The sequence below is a fragment of the Hemitrygon akajei genome, chromosome 4 (genome assembly GCF_048418815.1).
Source record: "Hemitrygon akajei chromosome 4, sHemAka1.3, whole genome shotgun sequence".
Classification (NCBI taxonomy): domain Eukaryota; kingdom Metazoa; phylum Chordata; class Chondrichthyes; order Myliobatiformes; family Dasyatidae; genus Hemitrygon; species Hemitrygon akajei.
Window position 1 is genome coordinate 143,955,513 of NC_133127.1, and position 21,201 is coordinate 143,976,713.

General features: G+C 41.1%; 1 protein-coding gene across 3 annotated transcripts in view; it reads left to right on the top strand.

The window, feature by feature from the left end:
- The first annotated feature begins 647 nt into the window (after positions 1-647).
- The window catches only part of LOC140726724 (neuronal PAS domain-containing protein 2-like), a 114,939-nt gene continuing 94,385 nt past the window's right edge, over positions 648-21,201 (top strand). Inside the window, exon 1 of one of the 3 annotated variants that reach the window (XM_073043493.1) lies at positions 648-1,137. In XM_073043493.1, the coding sequence (XP_072899594.1) occupies positions 980-1,137 (158 nt within the window). In that variant the 5' untranslated portion in view covers positions 648-979. The remainder of the gene's footprint in view (positions 1,138-21,201) is intronic. The other 2 variants (XM_073043494.1, XM_073043495.1) reach the window with 2 other exon arrangements.

The following is a 21,201-nucleotide window of genomic DNA, read 5'->3' on the forward strand; positions in this document are numbered from 1 at the left end:
AAATTGTTTAATGCCACGTTAACGCGATTTTCAACTGCACAATGACGGCTTTTTTGGCGCCGTCCAGGCTCATTTCTAGGCTGTTGACTTTTATAAGCCTCTGTGTAAATGCACCCAACTGCTCCACGTTCACTCCGAACAGTTCTCGCTGCAGGTACAGCGAACAAGCGCGGACACTTCACGATCCCAGGTATTTCAGGCCGCATTTCAAAACGTCGTAACATCTTACATAACGAGTGTCTAATTTCAGCGCAATGACGAAAGAATACTGAACACCGAAGTTATTGACCTACTTTCCAAAGAAAAAAAACCCGCACTTAATCGTGTAGCCAGCGTCAATGTGCTGTCAGCTCGGAGTGAACCAAGAGCAGGGTGCAGCCCTTGCCTGCCAACACTCTGATCAACGCGCCAGCCGGATTTCTCAATGAACTCCCGCAGCCATCGCCTGCCAGTGAACTAGTGGTTCTCTGCCGTGAGTCGGATAATGTTGGTGCGAGGGCCGGTCCGCTCGACGTTCCGAGCGCGGCACTTATCCCGTAATCACCGCCGCAGGAACCTCACCCCCCTGCCGCAGATTTCTCTTGGCTCCGCTCCTTGGACCCGCGCCTGTCTCCTCCCACAGGAGCCAGAAAAAAGGTCACAGATGTTTGGAAAAATATTTAGGTCAGTGGATCATTTCCTCCTCTTCCAGTTATAGAGGTTTCCTTTCACCGACAGGACACAAGTAAATTACAATCCGATTGATGTGGAATACAAAAGGGGGAAGTCTCCTGACCTATTTACTGTTTATTTGTCCTTTTTGTTAGGAGTCAGTTTTCCCTCGATCACTTGACAAGAAGAGTGACAGAACTGCATTGATTATATAATCAGTTTTCTTTTAAAAGCGCTACTGCAGTTTAGTAGTGTCTGTATTGATTGGGAAGTCTGCAGATCTCACAGTTTTCGTTGCCCAGGTTTAGTTCTGAGATGCGTTTACAACATGAGATTCAACGAGAAGAAACCGGATAGGAGAGCGGGTTTGGTGCTGAGCCAGGGCAGCCTGAAGGTGCCCGCTGACCGAGTGCCGATCGCTTCACCGGACAGCAGCAGCGAGCGGACCCGGTGGAGACACACGGCGGGTGTCAGCAACGGCAGGAGGTAACTCTCAGTCACTCACTCCCTTAACCACCCCTAACGCCCTCTGTCGCACTGTCGGCAAATGTCCGAGATAAACAACTTTAGAATCAGCCGCCTGGATAGAAAGGCTTTAAAAAGAACTCGCGGCTTAATGTTATGCCGGATATCACTGGAGTCAAAATCTCCTGCATTCGTGTGACCTAGCAGTACTATTATTTCAAATGTTTAAACGCTGGGGATGAGAAAGTTGCTTATTTGATCCTATTTAACAACTTCGTCAACGCATAATTCATAATTGGCTGAAGGTCCATGAATTCTAAACGCTAAATGCCCTGATCTAATGAGCACAACTGCTCACATTATTTCTAAACCAAACCACGACAAGTATGTTATATTTCCAATTATTTTAACGGCACGCAAAAGTGAATGGTTTTATTTCTGAAATCTGTATTTAATGCATTACTCGAGTACATCCCTTGTGTTGACTTTTGAAATTTACGCCTGTTTATAAGCTTGCTTCTATAAAATGAATGTATAACAACAGCATTTTAAAACAAACTGCAGTCCCTTATACCCATGCATAAGTAGCCATATCGGTATATCACTGTAATCCTTCCTTATTTTAATTGTATTATTCTGTTACATTATTCTATCCATTTAAAAATATCTCCACCCGTTGTCCAACTTTGAAAGTTATCCTCGCGCCCCCCCATCACTGAACACAATTGATCCTGTTCATTTATAAGAGATTGCAGAAACCGCTGAGAACCAGCCGTTAGGCACACAAATGTCTGAGTGACTGGTTGCTCACCATATACAGAATATCCCAGCTGAATTGTTTGCTTACTTTAAGTTAGTTAATTTCAGTTAGGCCAGCACTGCATTATCAGTTGATGTCTGCGCAGAAAAGGGGGAAATGTGCAAATATGATCCACAATTTAGTGATTGAGGTGTGAAATGTTGTTCCAATGTCTTTTATGGATAAAATCACATAACAACCCAGAGAGTCAGGTGGCATTCATAGACAAATGTGGAGAGAACAGACCATTTGACATGTATTTTCTACTTTATTAAAATGTATTTTCCAGCTTATTCAATGATTGCTGTTAATGGAATTTGGCCAAAGTTTGTATGGAGATCTGGAAGTAGCTGATTCCTCTCTACTTCCTGAGTATCAGCTGGTAGCTGATATTGTAAATGCAGCCTGATTTGCATTTCCTCTGTGAATATGAAAATAGATTCATCATCTGGGATGCTGATCAAAATCTGTTTCTTACTAGATATTTGTTTTTACAACAGCTTTTCTGTTGTATCCCGGTGAAACTACTGTAGAGTGAAACAGTGGTTCTGCCATTACTAATCTATTGATGCATTTGATTAAGTATTAGTAAAATATGTTAGTGTGCATTCAAGGTTTCTTGATTTCCTTTCCAAATTTGGCAAATATTTATTTTCATTACCTGCTTATTCTCATTCAACCCCTATAGACCGTTCCACATCTGAAAAGTTGTTTGGACATTTAAAAAAAGGCACACACTTTAATCTTGTTGGCAAGCATACAACCTCACAAATGTTTCTGAATTTAATATCACAGCAAATTGGCTGGGAGGATGTATGGTCACAAGTAGGTGAGAATGAAGAATTTCATGCATGGAATTTGCCATAGCCTGCTTACCACAGCATTAACATATTCTAATTTTCTCTTTCCTGATCTGATTAGATTCTTAACTTGCTTGTGGCGCTGAGTCCAAGAGCATACTCCTGAAATATTCAGTGTCATTTTTCTCCTCTCTCACCCACGTTTTTAACTATTCCCCATTCTGGTTCCTCTCTCATCCTTCTCTTCCCCTCTTTCTTCCCTCTCCTCCATGGTTTACTGTCCTTTCCTAACAGATTCCTCCTCCTTCAGCCCTTCAGCTTTGCCACCTTCTGTCACATCCCAGCTTCTCACTTCATTCCCCCTCCCCTGCCCAACTACCCATACCTGGTTTCACCTGCCAGCTTGTACTCCTTCCCCTCCCCCGCCGTTTTACTCTGGCATCTTTCCCCTTCCTTTCCAGTCCTGATGAAGGGTCTCAGCCCGAAATGTTCATTTCCCTCCATAGATGCTGCGTGACCTGCTGAGTTTCTCCAGCATTTAATGTGGGTAAATCAAGATTTTCCGCGTCTGTAGAGAATCTCTTGTGTTTATGATCCTGACAACTTGCCATGTACAGTATCTATTCAACAGGAAGTGTGATAGCTCTGATGACAAGGATGATATCCAAATTTCTGTGGTATATCTTCTGACTTTCTGTTTAGCTACAGAATTAATTACATTACATGTCTGTAATGAGAATAGGTTGAGTGAACTTGGCCTTTTCTGCTTGGAGTGATGGAGGACGAGAGTTGACCTGATAGAGGTGTATAAGATGATGAGGGGCATTGATCGTGTGGATAGCCAGATGCTTATTCTCAGGGCTGAAATGGCTAAGATGAGGGGGCAGAGTTTTAAGGTGCTTGGAAGTAGGTACAAGGGGGATGTCAGAGGTAAGTTTTTCACACAGAGAGTGGTGGGTGCTTGGAATAACACTGCCGGCAATAGTGTTAGAGATGGATACAATAGGGTCTTTTAAGAGACTCTTAGATAGGTACATGGAGCTTAGAAAAATAGTGGGCTATGCAGGACGGAAATTCTAGGCAGTTTCTAGCATAGGACGCATGGTTAGCACAACATCGTGGGCTGTAGATTTCGATGTTGTATATAATGTGTTTCCTAGTAAGCTGAAATTTGGTAGAGAGTTACGGGTTAAGGATGAAGAACATTTGTCAGAACTGGGAAAGAGAGAAATCAGGTTTTTGTAAAATTGAAGAGTTGTTGGGGGAAGAGGATAGCTCTGATAGGGTAATGCCATATCCTTAGCAATGAGTTGTAGAAGTAATTCAGTTGATGGGTTAATTGGAGCAGGTAGAGAGCGGAAAATGATCCAGAAGCTACGAATTGAAGGCAGTTAGAGCACTAAGACCGAAGAATGCAAAAGCTGTGAAATGCAGGGCTGTAGGAAGTGCCTTCTCTGTGCAAACAGAGAGAGTAAAGCACTGAATCAACAATGCAGATCGATGACATATAGCAGTTCCGATGTAGACCAAAAATGCGAGTTAACTGAAATTGTGTAAACTCAATATTGAATCTGGAAGGCAGGGCTAAGGAGTCATAAAGGAAATAGCTCCTTTAAAATGCTGTAAGGGGAGGGGTATATGTGTTTGCTGGTGTAATCGTCTTTGAAGATAGTGTTTATTGCGAAGGACAGTCCATTGAATGTGGAGACTCATTGTGTGGAAGGTGAGGACCATAGGAACCTTAACCTTCTCTGTCTAGGAGGAAAGCAGGCAGGAGCAGTTCAGGAAAATAAATAAGTTGCAGTTAACGGCTGTCAATGGTTAAGGAAGGAACATCTGTGCACAATATTTCTTCATTATAGACAATGCAACAGGGATGGAGGAACTGGGTGTGGTATGGAGTCCTTACAGGAGGAGGGTGGGAGGAGTATCACTGAAATAACAGTTGGAATTTGTATCTGTGTAATGTATGTTTGTCACTAGCCCATCCTTGAGATGGCTGTAAGATATTTAGCTTTCTTGAGAGCTCAAGAAAGGAAAGGAAAGAGTCGGCAATGGTTCATCTGAAGGTCAGAGCAGGGTAAAATATTAAGAATAAAATTAATCAAATTGCTGAGTTCTGTATGAGTGCAGGAAACAGCATCAATGTGTTAGGTGATTTACCTGAAAAATCAGTGAGAAAGAATGGAGTGTGTGGAATTGAAGGAAAAGATGAGGTATAAAGATATGGGATCAATCAGTGTGCACTGAGAGCTGGCATAGACTAGTGGGCTGAATGGCCTTGTGTGTAATAGGGAGATATGAAAATTTATCATCTGTATGATGACCATTTTAAACATTCCTACCTCAACTTTTCTAAAACATATCCTGAAACTCCATAGAGCCATCAACCTTTTCATTCCACATACAGAAAGTTATTAAAGATCTCTTTGGAAGATGCCACTTACTTCTGGGAGAGAATGTCACAGGATTCTTCTTACTATCAAGGGTAAAAGTATTTTTTTTTAACTGATATATTTACATCTGGTAGGAAAGAGAGTTTTTATTTTGACCTGGTAACACATATAACAAGTCAGCAAAAGCTGATGGTGAAAGGAAGTTTATGCTGGAAGGCACTGCTTATCTAGATGCAGGTTCTAAGTTCAAAATTTCAAAGTACATTTATTATGGAAGTACATATATGTCACCATATACAACCCTGAGATTCAGTTTCTTGAGGCATCCACAGTGGAACAAAAACAAAGATACAATTAACGAAAAAACAACAGCACACAAAGGCTGACAACCAAAGTGCAAAAAAGTCAACCTGTGCAAATACAAAATAATAATAATAATAAATAAATTTTTATCAAGACTCTGCATCTTCATGGCCGTTATGAACGGAATACCTTTTGACTAGCAAGAAAGAACTAAAAGGCAGCCCACTGCAGCATGCACACCTACTGAATGACAAGAGACATCCTCTTGAGTGTGACTGGCTCAAGTTCCAATTCTGTACACTGTTGTGCACCATCAGATATGGCAATCATATGAATTTGTTCAGCCCCTGTTGGAGGATCTGCACACCATAAATGCCACTTTGAATATGTTGCGTGATACTGGGCCTTGGCTATTGTGCATAATACTGATCGGCAGCAAAGTTCTCTGTGGCTCATTGCAATCTGAGAAGACAGAAATTTTTTTATGTTTACAGGGCTGTTGGTTTTTGGTGTGCATGTGTGTGTGTTGGGTAGGTGTATGCAGGTGGGATGTGTAACGAACTTACTTCCATTTCTCTATTGTTGTCCGTCTCTCTCCCCTTTAATGCTGCAGCCTCATGGATCTGTGGAAGCTATTAGCCAAGAGCAGAAATCTGAGCAGCTTGCTTCCACTTCTGCTGTTGTCACATGGGTTCACCAGAAAGGAACCTCGTGATAAGGAAGTTAAGATTTCACTTGTTTATATCCACCTTCCATTTTCTGCAACATTAAGCAGTTAAGTTTCAAATCTCTTAAAATCGTGGAATTACTGGTTGACAGTCTGTTCTGGTCTTGCATGATATTGGCTAATAAGTGCAAGTGGCCCTTTTAACATGGATTGAGGTGATCTAGTCTAGTGCTAAGAAGTAAGGATGGGACAAGATATGTTTTATCTGTTGATGGAAGGTGATGAGTGGAAGAAAGATTTAGCACCCATATATCAAATGTCAGGACTGATGGATTATCAGTGAACCTTACAATACTAGCTGCATTCTGGGATTCAATTTACCTTGCTCCTTTTGCTTTGCTTCCAACATCTTCTTGATCTTTGTTTTTCTCATTTGAAGAGGTACTCCCCTATATGTGTCCCTATAGGTTCAACTCTTACTATGGAGCATGGCAGACATACCGGTTGATCAGTTAATTGGTCATTGTAAATCGTCACGTGATTAGACTAGGGTTAAATTTGGTGTTGATGGTTGGCGTGGCCGGAAGGGCTGGGAGGACCAGTTCCACACTTTACATCAGTATATAAATAAACACCACACCAATGCCTTTCAGCAGATCTGACAAGTGCTTCCAGAATAGTTAAGGCAACTGGAGTGCATCTGAATGAGGCTGGTTTGTGCAATGAGACTTAACTTTGTCAGATGTATTTGGTTTGGGTACAGTGCACTCTGGCCTATTTGGTTTCCTTATGGGTGACGGCAGCCATTTTTTAAAGGGAGCATTCCTAGTGTCTGGTGTTCCTGTTGGGAAGTTTGATAAAAGATGTGGAGAGATGAGAGGTTGGACTGACACAGGACAATGTCAACATGGCTGTTTAATGATATCCTTGTGCAAACCTGAAGGAACATCTTGTTGTTGGAAAGCAGATATACCGTATGTTGGTGGAGTGTAAGTTTTTACAATCAGTGAATATTCCTGGGTTTTGAGGAGCCTTGATTACCAAATTAAAGAGGTGATGAATTCCTGCGCCTGCAGAAAGTTGCCTATCCCAAATTTTCAAGCAAAGTTGATATAATTGGCTGGCAGTATTACCTACTGTGAGATCCCACAAATGTCCCCTGCAGTGGCTTGGGAGGATCCTAAAGCAAGGAATTTGAGGGCTATACACATAAAATGCTGGAGGAGCTCGGCAGGCCAGTCAGCACCTATGGAAAAGAGTATAGTCGATGTTTCGGGCCGAGACCCGTGTTGCTTGGATTTCCAGCATCTGTAGATTTTCTCTTGTTTGGAATTTGAAGGCTGAATTTTCCTCTTGCAGTGTTATTGTCATTTTGAGAGTTGCTGCAGAATGTGACCACCAGATCCAACAAAAAATCATTTTTCCATATTTCTTTACAACATAGAAAGAGACTAGTTCAGTCCATGTCACAGAGCAATCCCTTTCTCCACTGATTTCAAATCAGGAAAAGGCTATTTGGAGCTCACAACAAGAAAACATTTACTCATTGCTGAGAGATAGGATATTGCTGATATTCAAAGAGACCTGGATGTGCTTAGAAACATACTACTAAAAACCAACATACAGGTGCAGCAGGTGATTAGGAATGCTTTTGTTAGGAGAAAGTTTGATTGCAGGATTAATGAAGTATAATGCAATTGTATAGGGCCTTCATTGAGGCTGGGCCTAGAATGTGGATTTGATCTCCATTCCTTAAGGACGGATGTACTTGCCATAGGGGTAGTTCAGCAAAGATTTACTAGACTGATTTCAGGAGTTATGGGTTTGCTGTGTGAAGAGAGACTGACTAGACTCGCTTTGTATTCTTTAGAGTTTAGAAGAATATGAGATTTACTGAAATTCACAACATTCATTAATGGCTTTGCTGGCTGGATGAAGGGAGGCTGTTTCCCTTGGTTGAGGGGTCTAGGGACAGGGAAGGTATAAAATATTTAGGTCTGAGGTCAGGAGAAGTTTCTTCCTCCAGAGGGTGGTGAAGCATTAAATTCTCTTTTACGGAAGGATGTGGAAGTTCAGTGCATTCATTCGAAACCAAGATCAATAGATTTCTAGGCATTAAAAGATTCGTGTGTGCTGGAAATGGCAGAAGATTGGCCTTGATCTTGACAAATGATGGAGCAAACTTGACAGGCAGTTGACCTGCTCATATTATTTATGTCCTAAGGTGCACTTCATGTAATAAAATATTCTATCACATCACGGGAGAATAGTAATTTCATATTTATTTAGAAATATATGACTTTCAGCTCCAAAGGATTATGTACATCTTTGTAGTGTTTTCTGTAAGAACAATTTTTGAATAATAATGTGTCTATTATAAACTTTTAGGGAATTGAGGGCTTAGTTGCCTAATAAATGTATTAATGCATTTGCTTTGGCACATGAGCGGGATAACTGATTCTGGATTCCGTGCCTTACCAGGGTCTAGAGCCTTACACGATGGTTAAGATATGTGTGTAAGTTAGGTGAGAAATGGATTGGGATTGACTTTGATGCCACCGGTGTTAAGTATCTTTCCGACACTGATACAGAAATAGTAGCATTGGAAAACAGCCAGTTCTCATGGAATTATACGGCAGTATTGAGTTAACTTCACAAAGGAACTAAAGGGAAGAGAAAAAAATTGGCAAGAGAAATATATCAAAAATTAGCATACACCAAGGAGTTATGTTTAAACAAGAGAAAGGTTTACGAACTGTGTTGACAGAAACCCTTAATTGTATTAGTTGTGTTAGTATTCTATTTTCTATAAAATATTTCGTGAACCAGTTCAGCTGATTATTATAGTGAATTTTATATAGTTTAACCAAAATAAATAACATTTTAATAATTAACAACACACAAGAAATGCGGGAGGAATTCAGCAAGACTTGTAACATCAATGGAAATGAATAAACAGTTGATATTTCCGGCTGAGACACTTCATCAGGACCAGAAAGGAAAGGGGTGAGAAGCCAGAATAAGAAGTTAGGAGGAGGGGAAGGAGTACAAACTGGCAGATGATAAGTGAGACATACAAAAGCTGGATGAACTCAGCAGGTCGGGCAGCATCCGTTGAAATGAGCAGTCAACGTTTCACTCCAAGACTTTTCATCAGGACTGAAGAAGGAGGGGGCAGGGGCCCTATAAAGAAGGTGGGGGGAGGGTGGAAGGTGCCAGGTTAAAAACCAATCAGAGGAAAGATCAAGCGGTGGGGGAGGGGAAGCAGGGAGGGCATAGGCAGGAGAGGTGAAGAAGGAATGTAAGGGGAAAGCACTATGGGTAGTAGAAGAAGGCAGAATCATGAGAGAGGTGATAGGCAGCTGGAAGAGGAGGCAGAGTGAAAGTGGGATGGGGGAAGGGAGAGGGAGGGAAATACCGGAAATTGGAGAATTCAATGTTCATACCAAGGGGCTGGAGACTACCCAGACGGTAGATGAGGTATTGCTCCTCCAACCTGAGTTTGGCCTCATCATGGCAGTAGAGGAGGCCATGTATGGACATATCTGAATGGGAATGTGAAACAGAGTTGAAGTGGATGGCAACCGGGAGATCCTGTCTGTTGTGGCAGATGGAGCGGAGGTGCTCCCCAATCTGCGTCGGGTCTCGCCGATGTAGAGGAGGCCACATCGAGAGCACTGGATGCAATAGATGACCCCAACAGACTCACAAGTGAAGTGTTGCCTCACCAGGAAGGACTGTTTGGGGCCCTGAATGGTGATGAGAGAGGAGGTGTGGGGACAGGTGTAGCACTTACGCTTGCAGGGATAAGTACCAGGTGGGAGATCTGTGGGGAGGGACGTGTGGACCAGGCAGTCGCGGAGGGAACGATCCCTGTGAAAAGCAGAGAGGGGTAGAGAGGGAAAGATGTGCTTAGTGGTGGGGTCCTGTTGAAGGTAGCAGAAGTTGCGGAGGATAATATGCTGGATCCGGAGGTTGGTGGGGTGGTAGGTGAGGACAAGGGGAACACAGTCCCTGTTGTGGTGACGGGAGGATGGGGTGAGGGCTGAAGTGTGGGAAATGGAGGAGATGCGGGTGAGGGCATCATTGATAACTGCAGAAGGGAAACCACGATTCTTAAAGAAAGAGGACATTTCAGACACTACGAACACCTTACAGACAGTGGTGGGAATTGAAATCTGATCTCTGATCTTTGGCACTGTAAAGCATTACACTAACCCCTGTGCCACTGTGCCATCCTATTAGGAGAGGACAGTGGACCATGGAAGAAAGGGAAGGTGAGAAATTACCCAGGGTTAGAGAAATCAATGTGTATGGCATCAGGTTGGAAGCTACCCATATGGAACGTGAGGTGTTGCTCCTCCAACCTGAGTGTGGCCTCATTGTGGCAGTGAGAGGCCATAGACAGACATGTCTTATTGGGAAGTTGAATTGAATTCTGGGTGGCCACCGGGAGAAACTGCTTTATACAGTATTTCCAAACACCCCCCCTCCCTCACTGTCTGTCGCAGATGGATCTCGTCAAAAGAGTATTGGTAAGAGCAAATGCCACACAGTCCTTGAGAAAAAGGCTCACTCTTCATATACTGAAGTCTTAATTGGGATTGACTCAGAATAAATCTAGAACCCAAATAACATTTGGCATTTTGGCAGTAAGGTAGAGGAAATGTGATATGCAACAACTTGTACCCTTGTGAAATGGCAGATCCACCTTTTACCATTGAGCCTGTAACCGATTCAAAGGGATGCATGCCAGAAATGGCAGTAGGCCTTCCTAAAAATATAGAACAGTCCTGGTGAAACTGCGGCACTGGACCACACGGGTGTCAGCTAACAAATCTGTAGTTCTTCCACTTCCAATTGTTGCTGGTGGGAGTGGTGGCGAACAAGAGGAGGAGGGTCCAAGATCATGCTCGTCGTCAATGATATCAGACTCCAGCATGTGAATGCAGTGCATGACAATGAAGTGTTTTCAAACACAAAGATCTTGTCCTTTTCTGAGGTTATCAGTGTCACAGAGTTTGCCTTTAGCTGATTTGTTTCACTTCAGTTTACAACAGGGAACAGCCAGTTGCTCTGGATATAGCAAAGGCTACTTTCCTAGCAACATAGATGGAGGTGTGGAGGTGCATGCTTGAGAATTAATTGAGCCTTTCTCTTCAAGTTTAACTGACTAAGTGGACAATTTCCCAGAACGTGGTGACAATAAAATTCAGGAGCAATCCAACATGGCCAATTTCTGCTTTTAATCAGATCACCGACCATACTATCAATATTGATGGAATTTCTCAATGACTCTTCGATTGATTATAGTTTCGGCACCAGCAAAACCATATAAACTTAGAATTCATTATAATCTGGTTCCACAGCTGGGCAAAAGAGCTGAATTTCAAGGGTGAGCTAAGAATAATTGCCCTTAATTTGACTAACTATGACATTAAGGAACTGTAGTAAATTGGAGACATTGTGAAGCAATGGGAAAACATTCCAGTGATTAGAGTCATGTCCAGCTCCAAGGAAGGAGGCTGTGGTTAATGTAAATAATGTAACTTGGGCCAGAAAATTTGTGGCAAGAAGTTTGCATGCTAGTTTCCTGGACCAAAGTATCTTTAAAATTCCTAAGGTCCGAGGTGATGATCTTTGAATGTTCATTCCATTTGCAATTTCTCAGTTAGAGAAGGAATCTGTACCTGAATGCAGCAAGAAATTTGTATGCGTGCCTACTATTTCATGTTATATAAAAACTAGGCATGGCCATGTTTGAAATAGAGGATTACTGCATATGAAATCTCTTCAATTTGAAACATTAATTCTGTTTCTTTGTTTACAGATCCTGCTTATTTTCTGTATTTATTTCAGATTTTCAGCCACTGTAGTATCTTATTTTACCTAAGAGAAAATCTAACCAACTTCACTTCATCTTCAGTGGCATTACAGTCACTTTGCTATGAACATCCAAGTGGGAGTAGGAGGTTATCCCCAATAGTTAATATAAAATATTTTCTGTTAGGTGTAATGCAGTATTATGTATGTATTGCAATGATTTGCATGCATAGAGTATTATAAATGTGTAAGTCACAGTATTAATACTGTGGCAACAAGAGCAAGTCAGGGGTTTGGTATTTATGCTGAGTGAATCAGTGCTTAATTCCCGAGGCTTACTACCTGTATTAGTCAAGAGAATGATAAATGTTGCCTGGATGACTGCAACTTCTCCAATGGGACAAGCCAGCATCCTAAATCAAATCAAATCCTCATACACCATTCTGAATATTTATTTGATCTCTGTACCCACTTCCTTCATAGTATCTCCAACCACAGCCTTTACTAGCTGGAAGGCAGAGGCAACAAGCGCATCTTGATTTGCAAGTTCCATTCTGTGGCACATACTTCCCGAGTTTAACCTAATCATGTATTGTGAAATTGCAGTTCAGAAGCACTTTGATGAACAAAACAACGCGAGTATCTTGATCAAAAGGACCGCAGTGATCAATGGCGATAGCACATATCACCTTCCAAAGCAGAGTTAAGATTAGGTATGAAACATTGGCTTAGTCAGCGCCACACTCATTTCATAAGCAAAGTAAATCAGATTCATCGATGTGAATTTTAATGTCCCCAGCAAGCGAACAGGGAAATGTGACCGTAAGGTCAACAGAAGTGACCAGTGTAATGTGCAAGTTCATTTGAAGCTTAGTTAGCCCGTGCACATTATGCATTGTACTTCATTTATAGTTTGTTAATATATTTAATAGCTGTACCAATCAGACCAAGAGATTCAAAGCTGAACTTAATGGGAACACTACAGCTCAGCAACTGTTTATAGTATCCTTCATTGTGTTAAGAGCAGCTGAGCCTTTCCCATTTACTCAATTGCAGTTTTAAAAAAAGGAAATGAGGAGCTGTCTATGGAAGATTTTAGACTAGATTATGACTATAAGACATAGCAGCGGAATTAGGCCACTCAGCACATTGTGTTTGCTCTGTTATTCCATAATGGCTGATTTATTATCCCTCTCAACCCCATTCTCATGCCTTCTTCCTGTAACCTTTGACGCCCTAACCACTGCAGCACCTACCCTCATGTGTCCCACATGTGGGCGAGCTTTCAGGGCCCGGATTGGCCTCACCGGTCAGGAGAACTGCGACTTGTGTTCCAGCAAGACAATGACCCCCAAGCATAAAGCCAAAGATACACAGGAATGGCTTAAAAACAACAAAGTTTATGTCCTGGAATGGCCAAGTCAGAGCCCAGACCTCAATCCAATTGAGAATTTGTGCCTGGACTTGAAATGGTCTGTTCACTCATGACACCCATGCAATCTGACAGAATTTGAGCATTTTTGTAAAGAAGAATTGGGAAAATTGCAGTGTCCAGATGTAAAAAACTGATAGAGACCTATCCACACAGACTCAAGGCTGTAATTGCTGCCAAAGGTGCATCTTCTAAATATTGACTTAAAGGGGGTGAATACTTAGGCAATCAATTATTTTCTGTTTTATATTTGTAATTAATTTAGATCACTTTGTAGATATTTGTTTTCACTTTGACACGGAAGACTCTTTTTCTGTTGATCAGTGTCAAAAAAGCCAAATTATATCCACTATGATTCAATGTTGTAGAACAATAAAACATGAAAACCTCCAAGGGGGTGAATACTTTTTACAGGCACTACATATAAAAATAATAAAATTATGGAAAAAATAATATTTTCACTTTATTTGCAGCAGATACTTTCTTGATAATTTAGGATTTGTATATCTGTATCCTTCCCAGGTAACCTCAGAGTGTTCCTGCAACATTACATGAAATTAAAAATGACGGTTAAATTGTAGACATTAAGGAATAACAGAGAATTAAGGAAGAGATTTTGAGCAGTGAGGTAATGGAGATAGTTGGTAGGTTAGTGGTAAAGTCTGGGCCATATATTTTGTTTTATGTTTATATCGGTGCAAAATGACTTATAATTTAAAAGTCATTTTAAGAATGTATTTTGTATCCTGGACAATATTTTTTCTACGTGTGTCTTTATGCTAAATTTCTCATTGTCATAAGTGTATGAAATAATGTGTAGTTCCTGTGCTAATTTACTGAAAAGCAATTTAATTAACAACTTACTGCTGGAAACAATCTTGATTTTTTTTAGGATGTAGTTAATATCATTGAGATTTAAAATCTTCATTCTGTCAATCTTGAAATTAGAGCATTTTATTTATTTAAAAATATATTTTATTATTCAGTTATATTTAGAAAATTGCAGTAGATATTTTCATTTGTTAAAAATGCACTTTCTTTTTTATCAAGTACGTCAGGTGGAATCTCTGCCTGGCTTCAATAAGTGCAAGTGGAAATGCATGAAATTTACCAATATGTGATGGGACCTTTTCGATTATTTGATGTCAGTTATTAAGTGTTTTATTTAGTCATATCATGAGTTATGAGTCATAAAATTGAAATGTACACTTGCAGGCCATGGTGCTAATGGTTTGATTTTTTTTTTCTCTTTGATGTTTAAAAGGCAAATATTTTTATCCGGACTTTCTCGTGAAATACCAGCTATTTCAGTTGGAAATGGCAATACTTTTTGACCTAAGTATGTCTCAGGTTCCCATGTGAGCGCAGAGATTGAGCTGGGACTCTCAGCAGTGGAGTGAAACCAGCTTCGTTTCCCCCGGTGTACATGCTGGGGGAGTCTGCGTATAGCACACTGAAGCCTGGGCTCATTCATTACAGTGGAGTTTTGTGCCATTGAGTAAGGAACAAGATATTACTTGTATTTACTGTGATGGAAAGCCTTAGAAATTTTTAAAGTGATTTCATGTTTTAAATTGCATTTAATTTTACTAGTTTTAGTAGTGTAAAATCTGCAGAACACTGTAAAACTCCATGCTGTTTGCTCATTGTGATTTCAGTGACCAGACCGGTCGTGAGGGTGGTGAATCTGTGGAATTCATTGCCACAGACAGCTGTGGAAGCCAAATCATTTGGTATATTTAAAACGGGGGTTGATGGGTTCTTGATTAGTAAGGGTGTCAAAGGTCAAAGGGAGAAGGTGGGGGAATGGGTTTGAGAGGGATAATAAATTAGCCATGATGGAATGGTGGAACAGACTTAATGATCTGGCCTAATTCTGTTCCTTTGCCCTATGGTCTTCTGGTCTAATAGTGTTAACTGTACTGATTATTGACAGAGCATTTCACCACCAGGTTGAATTTCACAAGTGGCTGGTGCCACTTCAAGCTTGTTACTAATGGTTAAAACCATTTTGTATCTCTTCAAGTGGATGGATGTGTTTTCTGACTGAACTGGTGGTGGAAGTCATCTAGTCTTTCCGCAATCCCTGGCTGAACACAGATGAGAGTGGCCACCAGGATTTTTAGTAGAGCACTGAAGTCTTGATAGATAACATGAAGAAATAGATACATGTCCTGTGCCTGCAAGGGACCAGGAAGTCCTCCAAGCCTGAATCAAAGAATCTCATGACACATTCAGGAGTACTACCTCAAGGCACACCTACCAAAAACCTCCAGCTAACAGCATCTGGAGTCCAAATTCATAAACCTTACATAATGGAAACCCACAGACTTTCTGCTTCTCCATCAGTTCTTATAACCAACATCTCAGAGCCCACAAGCACATTTAACTCTAGATAACTCATTCATCCAAACATATTTCATGGAACTCAGTACTATACGTCCTTCCTTCAAGCAGAAAGACGTGTCACATAGCTGGGGCTAACAGCAGCAACTCACCTTTATCACACAGGGCTGTAAAGTTTCCCCTCACACACCCTGCCTTTTGGGGAGAGTGTAGGATATTATTGGAATGGCCATTACGTACTTCCGTGGCTAGTGCTGGTGCATATTGAAAGTGATGGTATGCTCATAACTAGCCACCTTCTCAGATTCCACTTCCTCCTCGGGCAAAGATCTTTTATGATTTAAAGCCTGCAGATTGTGTAGACATCCCCCTACTCTTACCCATCTGACATTTTATCCCCCCAAAGAACCAGGAAGCCCCCCGGTCAGTTTGCAGCTTGGCAGCAAGAGAGTGAAGATGAGGGGATCTGTCTCTTGGTCCATTGTTTGCCCCCATCCATTCAGATATTTAAAATCACACATTGCACAGGTTACCTTAGAAGTGTTGGATACAGTCCATTACTAGATTCCAGTAAGTATAGTACTGGCAAGACAAGGTGTAACCCCAGGTGTCAGCTTCTCAGAGAATGAATTCGCCCAGTGTTATTACATCCGTGTGTCTGATGAGGATTATGATCAGGAAATTGCTGCAAGAAGGCTTATAATGGTACAGTGAATCTCCTGGCTTTTGACGGGCCTGCCTGCAAGTATCTGTACAATGTCAAGCAGCTTCCTGGAATCTGATTCAACGTTATGCTGGTCGGGCTACTATCATCCTAGTGACCAAATGAATTTTGGAGACGACCTTTCCCATTATATAATTGTTGGCTAGCTCCATTTGAATTTTAGCAGGTTCCAGATATCATACAGCGCTGATGGCTGAATCTTCAGCTTCTATTCCAGCACGAGAAGAAGAGTCCAACTGTCTGAGTGCTGAAGTGGGGGCTCAGCTGTCTGCTACAGTGTGGGGTAACATAATTGGGAGAAACGTACATAACTCACATCCACTGACATTGAGTTGGGGGTTTCACTTTGGTCTGACGTGATGACTTTTTTTTACATAAAGAGTCTTAGCGTGCCTTTGGGTGTTGGTCTTGGAGTTCGTTAAAATGTGTTACGGGTTTCATTAAACATGAAATGCCTCACTTCATTTTATTTGCGAAAGCCTACAACAGGAGCTCAGACAAATTCAGCTTGTGGCCATGCAAGTTCAGACTGCTGCTGTCGAAAGGTTTTGAGAGTGGCATTCAAGTTTGGTCTGTGGATGCAAATCTTCTGATCTTCCTTGGAGTGTCAGTGATTTTGATTTTGTAGCTCCCATTCCAGTACTGGTTGAATTGTTGCTTGTCAGCCAGTCCAGTGTGTCCAGTCCAGTCCACTGCTCACAACAGTATGGTGCAATATGAAGCCAAGACTTGTAAGCACAGAATGCTTATCCCTTCCTGCCACTATACAGGCATGTCCATTGCACCTCTGCTGACTTCTGCTAATTGTGCCACAACTGCCTTGGAACTGTGTGCACAAGAAAAGGTAACAATGGAGATTGAAGTCGTGTGGCATGAAAATGCGTAAGGTTGATTAGCTGGTCAACTGCATCAATGCAATCGTTCCATTATAGAAACAACGAGCTCAGTGTATTTTACTCATTAACTGATATCACGGTCTGCCTCCTCTGCTTGAGTCCAGGGAATACAAGCACTGCAAACGCAGCCTTCCTTCCCAATACTGCAAATCACACAGCACACACTGCAGCAAACTTCCTCTGGCACCAAAGTTCAGGACAAAATGCTTCCAATCAAATTTCAAAAGCAACACATCCTTAGATTTCAAAATGACTTATTGGTGAATAAAAACTTCAGAACCAGTTCAACTAATTCATGTAAAACACATGGGGAAAAAAGCAGGGCCATGTCCCACCAACATAATCATTAACAGTCTTGTTACAACCTTGTATCTGTGTGTCCTCCATGATTTCCCCCGTTAGACTGCCCCAATCCTTGAAGACCAGTTCCGCACCTGGGACGTACTCTGTCATTCCTCAAGATCACAAACTTAGTTTGAAATATTTATATTACTGATGCCACAGTTCTGTAGTACACAGCTTTTCCTATGTATTGGATTCCTGCCCTTTAGTGTTGGAATTACACTATTCAATGTTTTAGCATTCATACATGGGTGCATTTCAAGTTGTTATCAACTCTTCCTGCTTTTAGCACCTGCTTTCTTTTTATTACAACTTGTATTTAAAACTGCTTGACACTCATCTTGTGAACAGAATGTCTTGAGAATAAGTAAACAAAGCCTTCTGAATCTCTTAACATCTCCGCTTTATAAACCTTTGATTTATCTTAGGAGTTGCATGTTGCATATTTGGGCCAAATTCCTCTGGCCTTTCTGTTCTCTTCCATTGGACTGTAGTGGACCTATTCCCATTTCAATCCTGCATACAGAATTGCCTTATGGAAAGGGAAGAACTTACACCTATTATCTTTTACTTTCTTTTGTGTAAAACATAAAGTTTCTCATCTCTCTTTGAGCTCAGCTGTAATGTTCAGGTCTCCTGTAGCTCTGTGTATTTAAGAAGGAAGCTTGAATAACTTTTAGTCATTCCTTTCTCAACCACTTTAGCAATGTGACCTAAATTCATATTCACACAAACTCATTGTGCTTTACTACACTGTTGCCCAGGCAATGTATTGCTGCCTTAGTTAAGCACTCTCTGTTAATGTAGTTACAAGTGTTAATCAAACAATGTCTTCAATTAAAAATTAATCTGTAATTAATCGACAATGATTATTATTTCATTATCACCAAAGCTATTGGTGCATTCCAACATTGCAACCACTACTATATTGCATAGCTAGTACAATTGATGAAGGAGAGATTTCAGAAACCTAGATTCAAATCCAGAATGTATTATCCTTTACATAATTTGTAAAATTAGGGGCTTGTGAAATGGACAATGTGTGATAACGTCAGCCTCCCACTTCATGAGCCTGGTTAAAAATTGGAAATGAAATGGTAACTACCTAATTACCAATTTGAAAGTGTCTGGAATGGTGTAGTATCTTCTCATTTGTTGAGCCAGCTACTGTCCCGCTGCATCCCCTCCAGCAAGATCAGTCTCTGCCACATGCTCTGGACTCAGCTGAGAAATACCACAAAGAATTTCCGTGCTGATCTCCTGTGAAATGAGAGAAGCCAGTGTGAAAAGAGGGCCAGTCACGTCACACTGCTGTCAAATGGAATCTGCGACAGGGTAGCTCTGCTGAACTCAGCTGGGAGTCCTGCATGTCCTTCTGCGATCACTGAGTGGCGGACATTGTGGCTGCAAATAAGCAGTGAGCGACAGGTGGAGGTTTGGTTTCATGATCGGGCAGGTACAGCTTTCTTGTTCCAATTTCAATGACCTCTTAATTGACTTCTGTGCAATCTTAACCTGTAATCGCTGGTATCCATTAGCAATCCGAAAGGAGCAACAACTATCTTAAATTAAAATAATCTTGGTCATCTGGTTTTTGCAGTTGTAATGCTGTTGAAGCATCAGCATTATCACTGTGTAAAAACCACGAAAACCTCAAGCCTTTGTACAACAGAATACTGTTATTCAGAGGTGTTTACTACAAAGGAACTTCGATGCCTTGAGGAACAATTTTGTATCTAGTGAGTTCTATTTCATTTAGTTTATGATTAATTATTTTAAGTAATTAAAGAAAGTTCAATATCTTAGAATAGAGAGAGTACAGAGGATATTTACTAGAATGTTACCTGGGTTTCAGCACTAAGTTACAGAGAAAGTTAGGTCTTTATTCTTTGGAGCATAGAAGTTTGAGGGGGGACTTGATAGAGGTATTTAAAATTATGAGGGGGATAGATAGAGTTGACATGCATAGGCTTTTTCCATTAAGAGTAGGGGAGATTCAAACAAGAGGATATGAGTTGAGAGTTCGGGGGCAAAGGTTTAGGGGTAACACGAGGGCGAACTTCTTTACTCAGAGAGTGGTAGCTGTGTGGAACGAGCTTCCAGTAGAAGTGGTAGGGGCAGGTTCGATTTTGTCATTTAAAAAAAATTGGATAGGTATATGGGCAGGAAAAGAATGGAGGGTTATGGGTTGAGTGCAGGTAGGTGGGACTAGATGAGAGTAAGCATTCGGCACGGACTAGAAGGGCTGAGATGGCCTGTTTCCGTGCTGTAATTGTTATATGGTTAATATAGAACAGTACTGCACAGGATTAGGCCCTTCAGCCCATGTTGTTTTGATTAACTAATTAAACTAGTGATTAAATGCCTAACGAAATCCCTTCTGCCTACACAATATCTATTCTCTGCACATTTATGTGCCTGTCTATCATATTTGCCTCCACTACCATCCTTGGCAGTGCCCGCCAGTGCCCCCCCCCCCTCACCCACCTACCTCCGCTCTGTTAAAAAAAATTGTCCTGCACCTCTTCTTTGAACTTGCCCCTCTCACCTTTAATGCATACCCTCCAATATAAGACTATAGGTAGAAGATATCAGCTGTCTATTTATGCCTCCCAGAATCTTATAGACTTCTGTCAGGTTTTCCCTCTGTGTTGGCCATTCCAACCCATGTTTGTCTAACATCTTCTCTTAGCACATATCCTCTAATCCAGGCAGCATCTTAGTTAGCCTCCTCTACATCCTCTTTAAAGCCTCCACACCTTCCTATAAAATGGAGACCAGAAACTTTCCAAATCCCATCCATGTTCTTAATTTTTTTCTTTTGATTCCTGTAAGATGATTAAAGAATTAACTGTGATCAGTGCTTTATGTATATTAGCTTGTTGTCTTAATCGAATGGCTGCTCAACTTATTTGATTCTTTCACTGATTTCGGATGAGACTGTTCCTTTATGGATTGCACCTGACCTGAAGTTACCTTGGAGTTGGGTACCACAGAACCCGTCAAGTGTTTTTGCAACTTTGTGTTAATGCCTGCATTTCATTTTGCACAAAATACTATGGTGAAGTGCTGCACTTCCCTACAAACCTTTGATTTGCTGTTGGTGACACCATTTAAAAACATTCCTGCACATTTAAATATAATAATTCCCTTTTGCCTTTATTCTTTTACTGTAGAGATTGCAATTTGTTGTTTTACAGTTAGTCACAGAATGGGTTATTTTCATTTAAGTGACCAAGGTTTGAAGGTTCATTTATTATCAAAGTAGACAACTTTGAAATTCTTCAATTCTCCAGGTAGCTATGAAACCAGGCAGCCTGATCATCAATCCACAAATCCCACCTTCCTGCAAAAAAAACACACACACAGAAATGGAACAGGCAGATTAACCCCCAAATCCCCCCTTACAAAAGCAAGCAGAATGGATCAGGCTCATCGACCCCCAAATCCCTCCTCCCACACAGAAAAACTAATAAAATGGAACAGGCATATCAATCCCCAATCCCTCCTCCCACACAAAAAATCAATAAAAATGGATCAAACACATTGACCCCCAA